Below are 17,933 nucleotides of genomic sequence, written 5' to 3'. Positions count from 1 at the left end.
CACAAATAAGATTCTTAACATTTGCTATGTGTGCATGTCAGCCACTGTCTGGCACATCAGAATGGTGCACGAATTCTGGAACAAGCAGTCACTGCTCATGAATTCACAGCTATTTCCTCACTTCAGCAAAAGGAAGAGAGATCTTGAAAAGATTGCCATAATATGAATATGCAGAGGAAAAACGAAAGGCAGAAGCACATGATAAAATTGGGGGGTGGAGGGATGGCATATTACAAAGCAACCAAGAAAATGAGCCTCCATGAATTGTAAAAAACTCCATTTAGTTATTCTTTCTCAAAACTGAAATCCTTGCTGCAGATCCATTCTCCGCCGTGCTTTCTCTATGATCAATATTCGAGAATGTTTAAAGTAACTTAAATATAACTATGTTACAGGAAAATGGAGTTCAGGCGCCTGGGTGGCTCAGTTGGTTAAGCGTCTGCCTTTGGCTCAGGTCAGGATCCCGGGGTCCTGGGATCAAGTCCCACATGGGGCTCCCTGCTCTGCAGGAAGTCTGCTTCTCCCTCTGACCCTTCCCCGTCTCGTGCGCACGCTGTCTCTCTAATAAATAAAATCTTTAACAAAAAAGAAAAAGAAAGAAAAGGAGGAAGAAAAATGGAGTTCAAGCTGACCAACAGAAAATCTAGACCAAACAAAAGGGGGAGAAGAAAGGTTAAGCCTAAACTAGTGGATACATTAGCAGCAGTTTTTAAAAGGCAGGATAGAGGGAGGGGCACCGGCTGACTCAGTCGGTAGAGCATACAACTCTTGATCTTGGGGTCATGAGTTCAAGCCCCACATTGGGTATACAGATTACAAAAATAAATAAATAAACCTTTAAAAAAGGCAATTATTATAAAAATTGTTCACAGGTAGAAAAGAGCTTCTAAGATTTTTGAAAACTATTAAATGCCTAAAACAGGTCACAAAGCTGGTGCCCTTTGGATTGCCTCCTGTGAACAGATGTGTTTTGTCTGCCTACCCTGTATTTTTAAAAATCTGAATTGTTTTCCAGCATTCAGTGGTCAGGAGATTTCATATAAAATGTTATTAATACTGAAAGATCTGAAGGTCTAGCAACAATGAACCCCTATTGCCTCATTTCAACCACTGGCCAGCAGTTCTCCCTGCTACCAGCAGACTGGAAACCACCTAGGAAGCTTTGAATAACCACCAATGCCTCAGGCAAACTCTCCAGTCCTTCTGGGAAAAGCCCAGGCACCCATACATTTAAAAGCCCCTCAAGGCACCTGGGTGGTTCAGCCCTTGGGCATCTGCCTTTGGCTTCCATCGTGATCCCAGTGTCCTGGGATCGAGCCCCTGCGGGGGTTCCTGATTAGAGAAGTCTGCTTCTCTTTCTGCCCCTTGTCTCCCCCCACCCCAGCAACCCCCACCCGGCTTGTGTTCTCTCTCAAATAAATAAAATCTTAAAAAGATAATAATAATAAAATAAACCCCCTCAAAGGCCCTACTGTGAAGCCACAGTCAAGACTCGTGCACCCAGAGTTCCACACATGGCATATGCTAAGTATAATTGTGCCGTGGTGTTCCTCCAGCTAACCCCATCCTAAAAATCATCAGAGTTGAAGCCACATTTAAACATCCCCATCTAGAGGCACCTGGGTGGCTCAGTTGGTTAAGCAGCTACCTTGGGCTCAGGTCATGATCCCAGAGTCCTGGGATCGAGTCCCTCGTCCAGCTTCCTGCTCCTTGGAGAGCCTGCTTCTCCCTCTCCCTCTGCTGGCTACTCCTGCTTGTGCTCTTACTTTCTGTGTCAAATAAATAAAATCTTTAAAAAAAAAATAAAATAAACATCCCCATTTAATCTTAAGTCACAAAACTAAAAAAGGGTACAGCTGAGCAATATGAACTGTATCAGCCATACACACTCTAGTCTAATGTATCTCAAAGCACAGTCAGTTGACCACCTGTGCATCTCAATTTCCTTAAGAATGCAGGTTTCCGGTCATGTTCCAGACATACACATCAAAAACTCTCAGCATGAGCTCCTGATGCACGGTAAACACTGAAAACCAGTGTTGCTTTTTTAAGAGAGCTGTGGAGCGCTCTCTTCCTTTCCTGCCTCAAACAAGCAGCCACCATATGACCATGAAGAACACTCACTTGCGGGGGCCACAGAATTATTTCTTTGAACAGAGTGATGAGGTTTAAATCTCTTACATGGTCTCTTGCGTTTGTACTTGGTTTGCCCTCCCTAGGCTGTTTTTCCTTTTAAAATGCTCTTTGGTTCTGATCTTGACCTCTCTATTGTCCGTGGCAGACGTGGTTTGATGAACTCGGTGCCTTGGTGCTTAGTGGGAAACGGGCTTTTTGCCCCCCAACAGGGAACAGAGGCAAGGAGACAGGATTAAGCCTCTCAATATCTCCCCATAGTGTATCCCCGAGGGGCTCCTTGCGGCTTATATGCGGTACCTTTAAGCTCCCACAGCCCCCAGCAATATTTCTCAATTGTGAACCACAGCTGACCTATATCAAGATCACTGAGCAGCTGGGTAAACATGCTGATTCCTAAGTCTGGTGCAAAGCCCACTGAATAAGATCTGTACTGTTAACAAGCTCCACAGGCGCTTCTTTGGCACAGAAAGTTTGAGAACCACTGAGCTCTGGATTCAACAAAGAGAATACCCTCTCTAGAGCTCCTTCCATGAAATTCACAGGAACCAGAGGAAGCCACGGGCTCAGGCTCTCATTTCCAGTCCTCACAGCACCCTCCCTTCCCTTCCACACTGGCATAACGTAAGCAAATTCAGCACCAATCCATTTAAAATAACCACATATTCTATTGTACTACAATTCAAATTAATTAGCTATCAGGCCAAGAAGTGGAAAATGCGCAAACTCCAAAATTGTATGCAAACCAGGTCCTTAATACCATAAAAAACACAGGGGAGTTTCATTCCCAGAAAGCTTGCAATTATTTGTCCTACTACTTCTATTGGAAATTCACCTTCCAGCATAACCAGGGAATACCTCTCCGTGGAGTTCTGGGCTTCTCACAATCCTTTTATGCTTTCACATACAGCTCCTCAGTTGCTTCTCCAAAGCTGGAGGGTACTGGCAACCAACATGCCGCAAAGAAGGTTCGAAAACAGCATGACAATTTCATGCCTGACTCAGGTAATCACAGCTCTCTTGAGGGGGGTCTGCTCTTCAGGCTCACCTCTCCTCTGTCCCTGGCATCCATGATCCCCCTCTTGGAGGAACTTAAGGCTCTTACACACTCGATTATACTCTCCTGATTTATAGTGCCAAACAGCCATTCACATAAGGGCTCTCCATAAACATTACCGGATTATGCCAACTCAGGTGATTGATTCTGGACCTCTCGATGTGCCGCCACTCTAAAGACACAATTTATGTATCCGGTATGATTTTCAGCTCCTCAAACTGGGTTCCCTCTCCACACTTTGCACCCACTGTCTTCTGAAGAACTAGCAGGGAAAATGAATTATAAACCAGGAAAACAGGTGCAACGTGACAGCCGACTGAAGGCCTGGTACTCACACAGGGTAAGGACAATCACTGGGAAAGGGAGGATAACTCTAACCCTTCAGTTGGCAGAAAATCTCCCTTTACCGACATCTAAACCAGAGCTTCTTAAATAAGTTGCCTGTGAATTACCTGCAAAATCTAAAAGGAACTCGGGTGCCGACACAGGTAGTCTGAGCTGGAGCATGAGACCCCACTCTCCTAACAGGCTCCCGGGTACCGCCGACGCTGAGGCAGAATCACTTGCGATCTTTTTAAGAACTACAAAAGCCCAGGCCTTAGGGCAGAGACTCTGATGCAGTTGATCTGGGGCATTTGATTGTTCTGATGCTTGTTTTTAAGCACACCCAGGTGGTTCTAATAAGTAGCTAATGTTTGGAACCACTGAATTAAAAATACCCCACTGGGAGGACTGAAATATGGAGTGACTGCTAAGAGGTGAGGAATTTGGGGGGATGTGAAAATGTCCTAAAATTGATTATGGCAATGGTTGCATAATTCTGTGAATATACAAAAAAGAAAACCCCACTGAATTGTATACTTTGAACGGCTCAGTCCTGTGGTATGCGAATTATATCTCAATAAAACATATAAAAATTTAAAACTTTAATAGCATTCCTATTTTAAAATAAATAACTCCCACTGAACAATACAGTGGAATTCTTTTCCCTTTTTTTGGTAAGATTTTATTTATTTTTAGAGAGAGCGAACAAAAGCAAAGGGAGGGACAGAGTGCGGGGAGAGAATCTTAAGTAAACTCCATGCTGAGCTGAACTCCAAGGGGAGCTCCATCTCAGGGCCCTGAGATCATGACCTGAGCCAACACCAAGAGTCGGACATTTAACTGACTTAGCCACCCAGACGCCCCTAGATTTATCCTCTATCCTGGAACTCTGGCCCAAGAGTTTGAAATTCTTACACACACACACACACACACACACACAAATATTTCTATGATTCATCTAGAAATATTAAGATCTGCTCATTTTCTTCTTAGGTTCAATTCTGGTTAAGGCAATGGATGAGAGAGAAAGCTGAAATGAAAACCTTGTTATGTCACAGAGCACCACAATATATAAGGGAAAAAAGGAAAGAAAAGCATATTTATCATTTTGGAAAAGTTTACTCCACATACCCCGAGTCTCCAGGGTATTTTCTTTTCTTTTTTCTTTTCTTTTTTTTTTTTTAAATATTCTATTGATTTATTTAACAGAGAGAGACAGAGAGATCACAAGTAGGCAGAGAGCAGGCAGCGGGGTGGGGAAGCAGGCCCCCCGCTGAGCAGAGAGCCAGATGTGGGGCTCCGATCCCAGGACCCTGAGATCATGACCTGAGCTGAAGGCAGAGGTTTAACCCACTGAGCCACCCAGGTGCCCCTCCAGGGTATTTTTCAAAAAAATAATTTTCATTTTGCTTCCCAATTCAAAAATAAATTAATTTTTGAATTAACTAATAAGTTAACAATGAATTAACTAATTCATTGTACTACATTCTTCCAAAATTTGTTTGAAGATATTCAAAAAAAGTTAAGAAAAAAATACATAAAATGAAAATCTTCCCGGGGCGCCTGGGTGGCTCAGTGGGTTAAGCCTCTGCCTTCAGCTCAGGTCAGGATCTCAGGGTCCTGGGATCGAGCCCCACATCGGGCTCTCTCCTCAGCGGGAAGCCTGCTTCCTCCTCTCTCTCTCTCTGCCTGCCTCTCTGCCTGCTTGTGATCACTCTCTCTCTGTCAAATAAATAAAATCTTAAAAAAAAAAAAAAAAAAAAGAAAATCTTCCCTTGTTAAAAAGTTGGCTTAAACTCTCAATAATGTACTCAATAAAAAAGATCATAAATAGGGGCACCTGAGAGGCTCAGTTGGTTAAGCAGCTGCCTTCAGCTCAGGTCACGATCCCAGGGTCGTGGGATTGATACCCGAATCAGGCTCCCTGCTCAGTGCGGAGTCCACTTCTCCCTCTCGCTCTCACACCCATTCGTGTGCTCCCTCTCTCTAATAAATAAATAAAATTTTTTTTTTAAAGATTTTATTTATTTGCAAGAGAGAGCACTAGAGTGCACAAGCAGGGGGAGCAGCAGGCAGAGGGAAAAGCAGACTCCCCGCTGAGCAGGGAGCCCAACATAGGGCTTGATCCCAGGATTCTACCACATACACTAGTTACATGGCATCTTCTGGGGCACTCTGCTCACTAAGTAGGAGCCCTTCTCTTAACAAACAGCTTTCTGGAACCTTCAAGGCAATGGTTAGGGTCAACTTCAAAAGTAAGTACAATGCCTTCCCTTGTCCAAACTTCTCAATAAAATCCAGTGTATTTCAAAAAAAAAAAATTGTTGCTATGTGTATTTTCTTTTTAACATAACTCTACCATGTTACATTATATAGATGACAAAGAAAAGACAAATCAATGCTCCTACCTACTAAGCTTGCCGTGGGTATTAACCCTTAAATAGTCTATTACTATTTACAGTACCCTCCTACCTAACCTAAACCCCTACTGCTTTCAGGACATCTGCTCAATCAACTCTTCAGTTTTCATAGTATTGGGAAGATGGTTATAAATATCCCAGAGCAGAAAGAATGTGGGGCAACAGATTCCAATTCCAAGGAAGCAACCCTGAAATCCACAATGGTGATATCTTTTCAACTCTATCTCCATCTTCTATGTCTTGGAATTACTAACTTCCTGAGAGGTCCAACACCCACCATCACTGTTGAATTAAGTAATTCTTCATTGATTAGCATATCTGTTCATAACTTAGTTAATAATTCTCACACACACACACACAAATTATTTTAAAGGAGAAACAGCATACCTAATAGTATACAAATTCCGAATATTCTTCTCCCCTCCTTGTCCTTCCTTAAGAGCTTGCATTTGTAATAATTTCATACTGGCTTTTATCAGGCCATGTGTATTCCTGTAAAGAAATACAACAACATGTTAAATGCTATAGATATAAAGTGAATATTCTAATCAGGTACTTACATCTACCATTTTTAAATAACTGAACACTTGCCACCCACACTGAACAGTAACTACCCACATGCAGCCCCTCATTCTACCGCACAGCCAAGAGGACTGAAGGTAGACAGCTCTCATCCCACACATTTAAAAGAGAAGAAGTGGAACCAAGGAATCAAACCACCAACCTATCAATCACCTCTCTACACTTGGGGGGTATCAATCAGGAAAAAATAAACATTAGCTCACATAATTGCAGGCGGTGACCACACCAGTTACCCATACTGAATAATTAAGTCCTTCATTTATAAATATTAGTAGACCATGAATAATAACCAGACATATGAAATGGATTCGCCACTCAAAAAAGTGGGCCAGGGGACCATTCAGAGCAAATAACCCCCAATAAAATAAAGTTAATGGGAGTGGGGAGGAAAACCTTAAATTTTTTCTTTATTCTCTGTAAGAAGTAGGAAGATAATATATAGGAAGAAAGAAAGAGAAAAAAAGAAAGAAAGATTGATTTCATTATTAATTTTTTTAATTGTGACATGGAATTTTTTTCCTGAAGTAAAAGTGACAAACACAATTGCAGTATATTTTAGTGTACAATATGATATATGCATACATTAACTTAATTAAAGGCAATCATTTTATAATTAACACATCCATCAACTCACATAATTTATTTCATTTTTTGGAGGTTGGGGGGGTCAAAATGCTAAAGATCTATCCACAGGAATTTCAAGTACATAACACAGTATTGTTAACGCTAGTCAATGTGCTACACATCAGAACTTGCTCCTCTTCTAACTGGAAGTTTGTATCCTCTGATCCACCTCTCCCCATGTCTCCCATCCAGCCCCTGGCAACCACCATTCTACTCTGTTTTTATGAGTTCAGTTTTTGTGTTGTTGTTGTTGTTGTTGTTGTTTATTCCACATATAAGTGTGATCACTCATATTTGTTTTTCTCTGGGTTATTTCACTTAGCATCAGGCCCTCCGGGCTCATCCATGTTGTCACAAATTAGCCTGCCCTTTTTATATAAAGTTCTCCCCAGGAACGAAAAAGAAATCTTAGAAATAAAAAAAATATATTGCATGTTAAATGGGGGGAAAAAAGGAATTATTTTTTAAATCATGGTTGTTAATACATAAGGAGCATCCATTGTAAGCTATGTACTTCCTTAAGTGCTTAACATGTATTGTCATTTGCTATCCAAAATATAGTAAGTTACAAATCACTGTTTATTTTTAGGCTAGGACAAGACTTGGACTTAATTCACTGGTATCATTTGGAGCACTTATGTAAAGTGTTATTTAGTGTATCTTTTACAAGACTGGAAGTTTTCCAACTGACATTAAGATTTGCCCACGCTGTCCAATACAACAGCCAACAGCCACACGTGACCGCTAAGCACATGTAATATGGCTAATCTGAGATGTGCTAGAAGAGTACAACACACACTGGATTTTAAAGACTTAGGACACAAAAAAGAATATTAAATATTATGTGTAATTTTTTATATTGACTATATATGGAAATACTATTTTCAATACATGGGGCACATACTGGATATCATTAAAATTAACACCACCTGTTTAACTTTTTAATGTGACTATGAGAAAATTTTGAATTTTTGAATTATTTGAAATTATTTGAAAATTTGAAATTTTCAAATTATTAAATTATTTATTTTGAATTATTTGTTTTAAGTTTATTTATTCTTAGCAATCTCTGCACCCAAGTGGGGCTTGAACTCACAACCCCAAGATCAAGAACTGCATGCTCTACTGCTGAGCCAGCCTGGTGCCCCTGAACTCCCAGTTTTCTAACCTTTAAATTCGGTCTTATTTGGCCTTATTTGCGGACCAGATCTTAATGTGTAAATAATTAAGTGTACTATATTTTAAGTGAGAGTGCAGCATGAACAGATTATAAGTTTTGAAAAATGATGGCATCAATCAAATAACAAATCCATTCAGACAGCAGTTAAATTCAATTGAATAATTATTTAGATTATTTAAATATTTCAAGGGGGCTTAGAGGAACGGTTTCAGATTAATTATTATTTAAACCCCTGTTTTAAATTCTAACCAGGCGGGGAATGTTGGCGAAGGCACTTAACACCTAGAAGCCACAACGTCCTCATCTATATAATCTAGAATCATGGTAATAGCCCCACTTCTTGTGTTGTTATAAAGAATAAATACAAATATGTCAGTAAAGCACCTGGTTATTTTTTCAATAAATTTTGGTAATCTAATACATGTAACTACACCACCAAGATTATAATGTTTTTCCCTCTTTACAGATGAGGCTACTATGCAAACTTGTACAAGCATCAGAGTTCACAAATGCTCGGAACTGGAATGTCCCTAAAACTACCTACAAACCCAAACTTAACCTAACTCCTAGTATTTTCCATCTCTCCTTGCAAAACCGTCTTTTTCTTGTTTTTAAGCAACTGTTACTCAGTATCCAAGATCTGCTCTTAAAAAACTAAATTTCTAGGGCGCCTTGGTGGCTCAGTGGGTTAAGCCTCTGCCTTTGGCTCAGGTCATGATCTCAGGGTCCTGAGATCGAGTCCTGCACTGTGCTCTCTGCTTGGCAGGGAGCCTGCTTCCTTCTCTCTCTCCACCTGCCTGCCTCTCTGCCTACTTGTGATCTCTCTCTGCCCAATAAATAAATAAAATCTTTAAAAAAAAATTTAAATTTAAAAAAACTAAATTTTTATTGAATTCTATATGATTCCAGAAAAAGGTTACAATAATAGTTTGATTGGGGACACCTGGGTAGCTCAGTCGGTTAGGCATCCTGGGATCAAGCCCCAATTTGGCGGCGGGGGGGGGGGGGGGGGGAGTCTGCTTCTCCATCTCCCCCTGCCCCTCCCCCCTGCTTGTGCACTCACACTCGCTCGCTCTTGCTCTCTCTCAAATAAATAAATAAATAAATAGTAGTTTGATTAGTCCTGAAAATTAAAATGGTGAAATACTAGAAAATATAACCTCTAGGGGAGCAAAAATCAAAACAAGATAGAAAATTTTTTCATTGAATCTATGTCTTCAAATTCAAAAGGCTACCAAGGGCTAGGCAAGATGTGAAAAAAATTGCTGACATTTCTCAAATCCAAAGATAAAAGGAAAATCCTATGACCTCTCAGATTTTATAAAATAAAATTTATAAAGACCATTAAAAATAATTAAAAAGCAAAGACCATTAGACTGACATCATTTCTAATTTGTCATCAGAATTCTCATCTGTAACACTAAATGAAGAAATATATATGGAAATAAAATGGAAATAGAAAGGTTTATATAGGTGGCTCAGTGGGTTAGGCCTCTGCCTTCGGCTCAGGTCATGATCTCAGGGTCCTGGGATCGAGCCCCGCATCGGGCTCTCTGCTCAGTGGGGAGCCTGCTTCCCCCACTCTCTCTGCCTGCCTCTCTGGCTCCTTGTGATCTCTCTCTCTCTCTCTCTCTCAATCTGTGTCAAATAAATAAATAAAATCTTTAAAAAAAAAAAGGTCGGGGCGCCTGAGTGGCTCAGTGGGCTAAGCCGCTGCCTTCGGCTCAGGTCATGATCTCGGGGTCCTGGGATCGAGCCCCGCATCGGGCTCTCTGCTCGGCGGGGAGCCTGCTTCCTCCTCTCTCTCTACCTGCCTCTCTGCCTGCTTGTGATCTCTCTCTGTCAAATAAATAAATAAAATCTTTAAAAAAAAAAAAAAGGTTTATATAACTTAATAAGTCTAACCTCCCCCAAAATAACTAAGACTAATGTATGAAGACAAAAGAAATACTTTCAGACATAACACTCCGAAATTCTTAAGTAAGTACTCCAGTTAAAAGATAATACATGATAACTGCACAATTTTGTAAATATATCCCAAACCACTGAGTTATTTACTTTCAAATGATGATTTTTCTACCATGAGAATAGAATATTATCTCAATAAGGCTGTTATTTAAAAAAAGGAAGAAAAGAAAAAGATAAAGCGTAAGAAAGAACTGACAAAATAGAAAAAGACTACAAAGAACTGGTCAGAATGAACACCAGAAGAACTTATCTTCAAGTCTTTACCATTTTTCAAATGTGACTGTAAGTTTATAGCAATTGTTCAGAGAGGATTTGGAGGGGGGGAGGGGAGAGTGTGAAAAAGACAAGAGAAAAACACAACCTATAACTAAAATTCCAGATAGTTTTAACAAAGTTAGTGGGGAGGCTTTTCAGGGGAGAAAAAACATTAAGACAAGAGACTATCTGAGATGAAATACTTAACAACACACAAGACAGACAAAGTTACCATCCAAAAAAACAAGAAAAGCACAAAATAAGGCTAATCACATAACAGCAAGAGAGCAAAGAACATAGATACGCAAATCACAGAAGAATAAGGTTCAAAATATCCAGTGTTGATGAATGAATGGGGAAATAAACACTTTCAGGTTGAGTATACATTGGTTCAGTCTTTTTTTTTTTTTTTTAAAGTGATCTCTACACCCAACATGGCACTTGAACTCACAATCCTGAAATCAAGAGTAACATGTTCTCCCAACTGAGCCAGCCAGGTACCCCTGCAGGTTCAGTCTTTATGGAGAGCAAACTGGCCGTATTCATAAATGTTTAAATCCATAAATTCAACTTCTAAGAACCCATCATACAGAAATATCCTTACATAGCCAAAAGAAGATCTCATACTGCATTTGTTATCTTTAAAAATACAAGAAGAAAAACATGTTTGTCAATAGACAAGTGTTTAAAATATGATACATTTAGGGCACGTGGGTGGCTCTGTCAGTTAAGCATCCAACTCTTGGTTTCAGCTCAGGTCATAGTCTCAGAGTCTTAAGATCAAGCCTCACCTTGGGCTCCTGGCTCGGCAGGGAGTCTGCTTGTCCCCCCTCTCCCCTCTGCCCCGTACCACGTGTGCACACGCCCTCCCGTGTGTGCACGCTCTCTCTCTCTCAAACAGATACAATCTTTAAAAATAACAATAAAATAAACTATGATATACTCATAATAAAGAATACTCTGCAGCTGTTAACAAAGAAGCAAACGGATGTAAGGAAAGAGCTCCTATACCTATTAAGCGAAAAACGCAAGTTTTAGAACTATGTATATGACATAGGAATGGATTACCCAATTTTAAAACACTTGGAGTGTCCATACTTATAAATACTTTCTTTATAGGTTTAGAAATGGGGCTCCAACTTCACTGGAGTGAAGTGATTCCAAGTGCCTGGTCCTGACTACAGATCACCACTCCAGATCCCTCTGTATTCCAGAGGGAACCAAGTGCAGATCTGAAGTTGCCTCCGAAACACACTAAGAGCCCTGAATCTTCTAATTTCCAGTTTTCACCGGAGCCCAAAAAGAAACTGAATTTTTAAAAAAGAAGAAAAAATAGAGGGCGCCTGGGTGGCTCAGTTGGTTGAGCGACTGCTTTTGGCTCAGATCAGGATCCCGTAGTCCTGGCATCGAGCTCCACATGGGCCTCCCAGCTCCTCGGGGAGTCTGCTTCTCCCTCTGACCTTCTCCCCTCTCATGCTCTCTCTCAATCTCTCTCTCTCTCAAATAAATTAAATCTTTTTTTTTTTTAAGATTTTATTTATTTGATAGAGAGAGATCACAAGCAGGCAGAGAGGCAGTCAGAGAGAGAGGAGGAAGCAGGCTCCCCGCCGAGCAGAGAGCCCGATGCGGGGCTCAATCCCAGGACCCTGAGATCATGACCTGAGCCGAAGGCAGCGGCTTAACCCACTGAGCCACCCAGGCGCCCCAAATAAATTAAATCTTTTAAAAAATTAAAATAAGGGACGCCTGGGTGGCTCAGTTGGTTAAGCATTTGCCTTCAGCTCAGGTCACGATCCCGGGGTCCTGGAATGGAGTCTGGTGTCGGGCTCTTTGCTCAGCGGGGAGCCTGCTTCTCCCTCTGCTGGCCCCTCCCCCTGCTTGTGCTCACCCACTCTCACTCTCTTGCTGACAAATAAATTAATTAAATATTTTTAAAATAAATAATTAAAATTTAAAAATAAAATAAAAAATAAAAGAGAAGAAAAGAGCGAGAAGATGACAAAAAGGAAACATTATACCATTTACTCCTTTCACTACCTACAAGTGCCATTGTTTGGGTTTTCAAAAAAGTATGTGCTACTTTTATTTTTCTAATAGTAAAAAAAGGATAAAAGAGATTTATAATCCCATGGTGAAGAAGGACTCACTGAACACAAATAGAAGAGGAAATTTGATCCCCTAGATGGGTAATATGAGCAGAAATTTAAGTAAACAATAAAATAACCACAGTATCTTTTATTTACAACCTATGGTTAGTCACAGTTTGGCAGGGACACAGAAACATGTTCATATGAAAAAGACTTCTGAGGAACATATTCAGAAATAGGAATTAGCCCTTAGAGAAGCAGGTTCTCTAGGTACATATATACACGGAAGAGTTCTTTAACAAGACCAAGTGAAGGCTTTAATCAGGACAGAAAAGATCTGGTTACATATTATGACTATGTGTTACTAGATATTCCCACATCAACATCGGAACTCTGTCTCAAAGTCAACATCTGTCTCAAAGTCAACACGTCTAAAATCTAACTCTTGCTCTTCCCACACACCTTTTCTCTCGTTGTTCCTTATCTACCTGTTTGGCAAGTCAGAAATCAAGGCATCACCTTTGACATATTCCATTCAGTCATCCTCGTATGTAACTCATCTCAATGCTCCACCCCTTCTTTTTCTTTCTGTTTGTTTTTTTTTTATTTATGTGAGACAGAGGGAGAGAGCACCAGGTGGAGAAGCAGAGGGACAGAGTCCTCCTAAGCAGACACCACACTGAGCGTGGAGCCCAATATGGGGCTTGATCTAATGACCCTGAGCTCATGACCTAAGCTGAAACCAAGAGTCGGATGCTTGACTGACTGCATCACCCAGGCGGCCCAACTTCACCCCTTCCATAGCTCCCAAATCCACCTGTTTCCCTCCCTGGTGCAAGCAGGTATCTTCCTTCTCCTGATCTACAGCAAGTGCCACCGTTAAACTCATCTCCTCATATCCATTCTATCTGCCCACCCAAAACCCAACACTTTTTTTTTTTTTTAAGATTTTATTTCCTTGATGGAGAGAGAGTGAGAGAGCCCAAGCAGGGCGAGTGACAGAGGGAGAGGGAGAAGCAGGGTCCCCACAGAGAAGAGCTCAATCCAGGGAGTCAGGGATCATGACCTGAACTGCAGGCAGATGTTTAACCAACCGGGCCACCCAGGTGCCTCCAACACTTTTAATATTATGTGCATATTGAAGCCAGAGAGGCCTTTTTGAAACCCCTGATACCCACAAGATAAATACATGCATAGATTCCCTGACACTCAGGATAAAGATGCTCAAGATAAGCCACTGTGAACTGCCTTCTCTGGCCCCTACCTACCTTCCCAGCTTCATCTCAAACCACTCTCCCTTTGTTTTTGACACTCTTTTCTCTCTTTTGTAAAGATGTTATTAGTTTGAGAGAGAGAGAGAGCAGGAGCTGGGAAAGGGGCAGAGGGACAAAAAGACTCCCCACTAAGCATGGGGCTCAACCCCAGGTCCATGTAGGACTCGATCCCAGGACCCTGAGATCATGACCTGAGCCAAAGGCGACACTTAATCAACTAAGCAACCCAGGGGCCCCAGCTTTTGACATTGTTACTGCCATTGCTACTGTTTGGAGGTAAGACATAGTTTCAAAAGAACATTCCAGAAGATGACGACAATGGAAAACATGGCAGCATCTCGCCAGCACAGGAACATAGTTACATTACCTTTGACAATGACTCTCTATCCACTCAACTCTCTATCCACTCATCGGCCTAGCCCTGTCGGACCAACACCGGTCTGACATCAGTCACATAGGCATAGTTAGAGTTCAAAGCTACAGCTGAGCTGAGGGGCTGAAAGATACCTATTTCCCAACTCATGGCTTTCCTCCAAGTTCAATCCCAGTGCAGAAGACTCCTTGGAAATAGTGTTCCAGTCTCCGGCATGGGGACTTACTATTCCTTCCCCATTCATGTGGTTCATGTGTAGGGAACCTAGCACACATATGTTCACACAGTGAAGACACAGCCTCTAGAGGGTTACACTGTGTCTCCCAGAAGGATACATCTAATTCCTGTCCCCTGGGACCAATGAACATGACTTTATATGGAAATAGGGTCTCTGCAGATATGGTTAAGGATCCTGAGATCAGCTCATCCAGGATGGGCCTTAAATTCAATGACTGGGGGGCGCCTGCGTGGCTCAGTGGGTTAAAGTCTCTGCCTTCGACTCAGGTCATGATCTCAGGGTCCTGGGATCGAGCCCCGCGTCGGGCTCTCTGATCAGAGAGGAGCCTGCTTCCCTTTCTCTCTTTCTGCATGCCACTCTGCCTACTTGTGATCTCTCTCTCTCTCTCTCTGTTAAAAAAAAAAAAAAAAAAAAATTCAATGACTGCTGTGCTTCTAAGAGAAAGGGAAGGGAGAGCAGAGACAGACACCCAGACAAGGAAGGCCTGGTAAGACAGAGTTACAAAACCACAAGCCAAGGAATACCAAGGATTGTAACAGCTAAAAGAAGAGCTAATAGAAATGGAACACGTGCTCCCAGCCTCCAGAAGGAACCAATCCTGCAGCCTCCTTGGTTTGGAACTTCTAGCCTCCAGAATTGTGAAATAATAAATTTCTGTTATTTTAAGCCACAAAGTTTGTGGTCATTCTGTGGAAACAGCCCTAGGAGACTAACACACAGCCTCTAGCAGACCTGACTGGTCCAGAGTGAACATCTCACACATACACGGGCCCTTGGAAATCTGTAATCATGGCTAAGCTCAGTCTGGCTGTCCCTTAGATATAAGAGCTAGTAGCCCAGGTGCAAGTGGTGCCCTGTGGATTAGTGGCAGAAAGACTCAGTCTGCGGCAAGAAGGGAGAAACACGCAGTCTGTATCCAATTCATTTCTGAGGCCCGGCTGCATCCCTGTTCTTGGGTCCTAGGGGACACCCATTTACCAAAAAAATAAAAAGCACCCTTTGAGGCTCAAATTAGTTCAAGTGGGTTTCTGTAACTCATAGCCCAGAGAGTGCTAACACACTCAGTAACCTTCTGCCAAAAGTCCTTCAGTGAAGATCAGCTGGAACAAGTTCTTCCTTGGGAAGGTTCCAGAAAAAGCTGACTTGCCTCGAGAAGCCTCTCAGTTGAGAGCAGCAGAGACTTCAGACCTCAGCTACAAGCAGAGCAGCAAGAGGCAAGGCGAAAAGGAACCTCGGTTTTCCCTGGGCCTAAGAGCCAAGACCCAGATCTTAACATGAGAGGGACTTGCAGGTCAGGAATGATGCTGAGTGTTCCAAGGAAATAAATAAGGCCAAAGAGAAAACATTTTTGGTCAAGCTGTACAAACCCCAGTAATTAAAACCACCCACAAAATTGCTTTTCTCTAGGTAAATATAGCACAGTTACTATTGTGCATATGAATAGCACACGTCAGGTTTCCTTTGTTTGGGGGTGACTGGATTACAACATGAAACTCATGTATGCTCAGTCTCTTGTTGGAAAGACCTCAAATAATACTTGGTTCTTTGCTTCTGAAATATTCCAAATATGAGATACAAGGAAGTACCCATACTACTTTTTGGACGAGGGATGAGAATTACCAAGTGTCTGGGTTGAAGAGAATGACACAAATTATCTCTGGAGGGGGCATCCCTGGGTATGATGAGAACAAATGGTATGAATGTGGCCAAGACTTTTTTTCACCAGAAAGGATAATTGGTCAGCCTCAAGAACAGTAAGTCACCAGCAAATAAGGGAACGTTAAACACTAGATTAACGATCAAATCATTTTCGAAATTCATTATAAAATTATATGAGAGAGAGAGAGAGAGACAAAGAAGACCAGGAAGAAAGGAAGGAAATCAAAAACAGTTCTGGGAAACCCAGGCTTGCATAAATAACCAAAAAAAATGCTTTAAAAAAATCTAAGAAATATACTACTACTGACTACTTGCTTGGGGAAGTTCTACATACTCATTTATCTTCTCAGTCCCAGAAAACAGCCTGATTTCTTCTGAAGCCTTTTCCCACTATAAAAGTAACATGGGTTTCAGTAGTTGCTTTTCCTAAATCACCTAGAAACATCTTAGTACAAATACACAGCTCTTACAACGGAAGATTTTGAGGCAAACAAAGCCTTCAACCAGATCAAGGAACTTGAAAAGAAATAGGGCAGAATGTCCTAGACGGCAAAAGTACCTGCAATCACTTTTCTGGTTACGAGCTGCAAGCTGAAAGACGTTCTGGGACTTGGGGGTAAAGAAAAAGGATTGGAGAAAAGAAAAGGAGAACATTTGGAAACAAGCTGAACAGCTTACAGAAGTATTTAGAAGAGAAGATTGGGAAACTGACATGGTCTAACAATTCTGTCACTCTCCGATAAGAGTGAAATAAGCAATGATACCCACGTAGATACGACCCTGAAACCATCTCAAGTTCAAGAAAAATACTGATGCCCCATGGGGCACCTGGGTGGTTCAGTCGTTAAGCGTCTGCCTTCGGCTCAGGTCATGATCCCAGGGTCCTGGGATCCAGCCCCGAGTGGGGCTCCCTGCTCGGCGGGAAGCCTGTTTCTCCCTCTCCCACTCCCCCTGCTTGTGTTTCCTCTCTCGCTGTGTCTCTTTAAAAAAGAAAAAAGATACTGATACCCCAACTACAGATGGAAGCATGCTATGACCGGACCCCTTAAATCTTGGGGAAACCCATGAAGCCATCCTTCCTTGACACTTCTTCTCCTGCCAATTAAAACAAAAATGGAGAACCTAAATAGTACAGAAAAGCTTCAATAATACAAGATATGAATACACTGTCTCCTCAGTTGCTAGCCATCGCCTACAAGAGAATGAAACAAGTCCACAAGGAACAGAGTCATCAATAAAAGAGAAGAGCCTGAAACACAAGAACTTTTCTCATTAAATTACCCTAAATGTCAACTCCCAATAGTTCTTCGAGTCATTTTTAAACAACTTGGACCTTCATCAATCCACGATCAAAGACTCACTGAATCCATCAGCTTTAGTCAGGACCACTATGGGCATTTTTAATAGTCTATGCAAGATTTCATTAAAAAGCAGGCTTTAGGGGCGCCTGGGTGGCTCAGTGGGTTAAGCCGCTGCCTTAGGCTCAGGTCATGATCCCAGGTCCTGGGTTTGGGCCCCGCATCGGGCTTTCTGCTCAGCAGGGAGCCTGCTTCCTCCTCTCTCTCTGCCTGCCTCTCTGCCTACTTGTGATTTCTGTCAAATAAGTAAATAAAATCTTAAAAAAAAAAAAAAAAAAGCAGGCTTTAAGGGCACCTGGGTGGCTCAGTCAATTAAGCATCCGAATCTTGGATTCAGCTCAGGTCATGATCTCGGGGTCCTGGGATCGAGCCCCATCTGCACTGGGATCTGTGCTCAGTGT

The 17,933-nt window shown here is 41.7% G+C and overlaps 1 protein-coding gene across 4 annotated transcripts in view; it reads right to left on the bottom strand.

Annotated features, from left to right (window-relative positions):
* Window positions 1-17,933, bottom strand: part of FOCAD (focadhesin) — a 304,380-nt gene that overhangs the window by 242,988 nt on the left and 43,459 nt on the right. For 3 of the 4 annotated variants that reach the window (XM_047699424.1, XM_047699423.1, XM_047699425.1), the window contains exon 5: window positions 6,322-6,426. In XM_047699424.1, the coding sequence (XP_047555380.1) occupies window positions 6,322-6,426 (105 nt within the window). Of the gene's footprint in view, window positions 1-3,642; window positions 3,663-6,321; window positions 6,427-17,933 lie in introns of those variants that run through there. The other variant, XM_047699426.1, reaches the window with a different exon arrangement.

Source organism: Lutra lutra, chromosome 13 (genome assembly GCF_902655055.1).
Source record: "Lutra lutra chromosome 13, mLutLut1.2, whole genome shotgun sequence".
NCBI lineage: Eukaryota > Metazoa > Chordata > Mammalia > Carnivora > Mustelidae > Lutra > Lutra lutra.
Note: the sequence above shows the minus strand (reverse complement) of the source record. Positions and strands in the feature narration are given on the sequence as shown.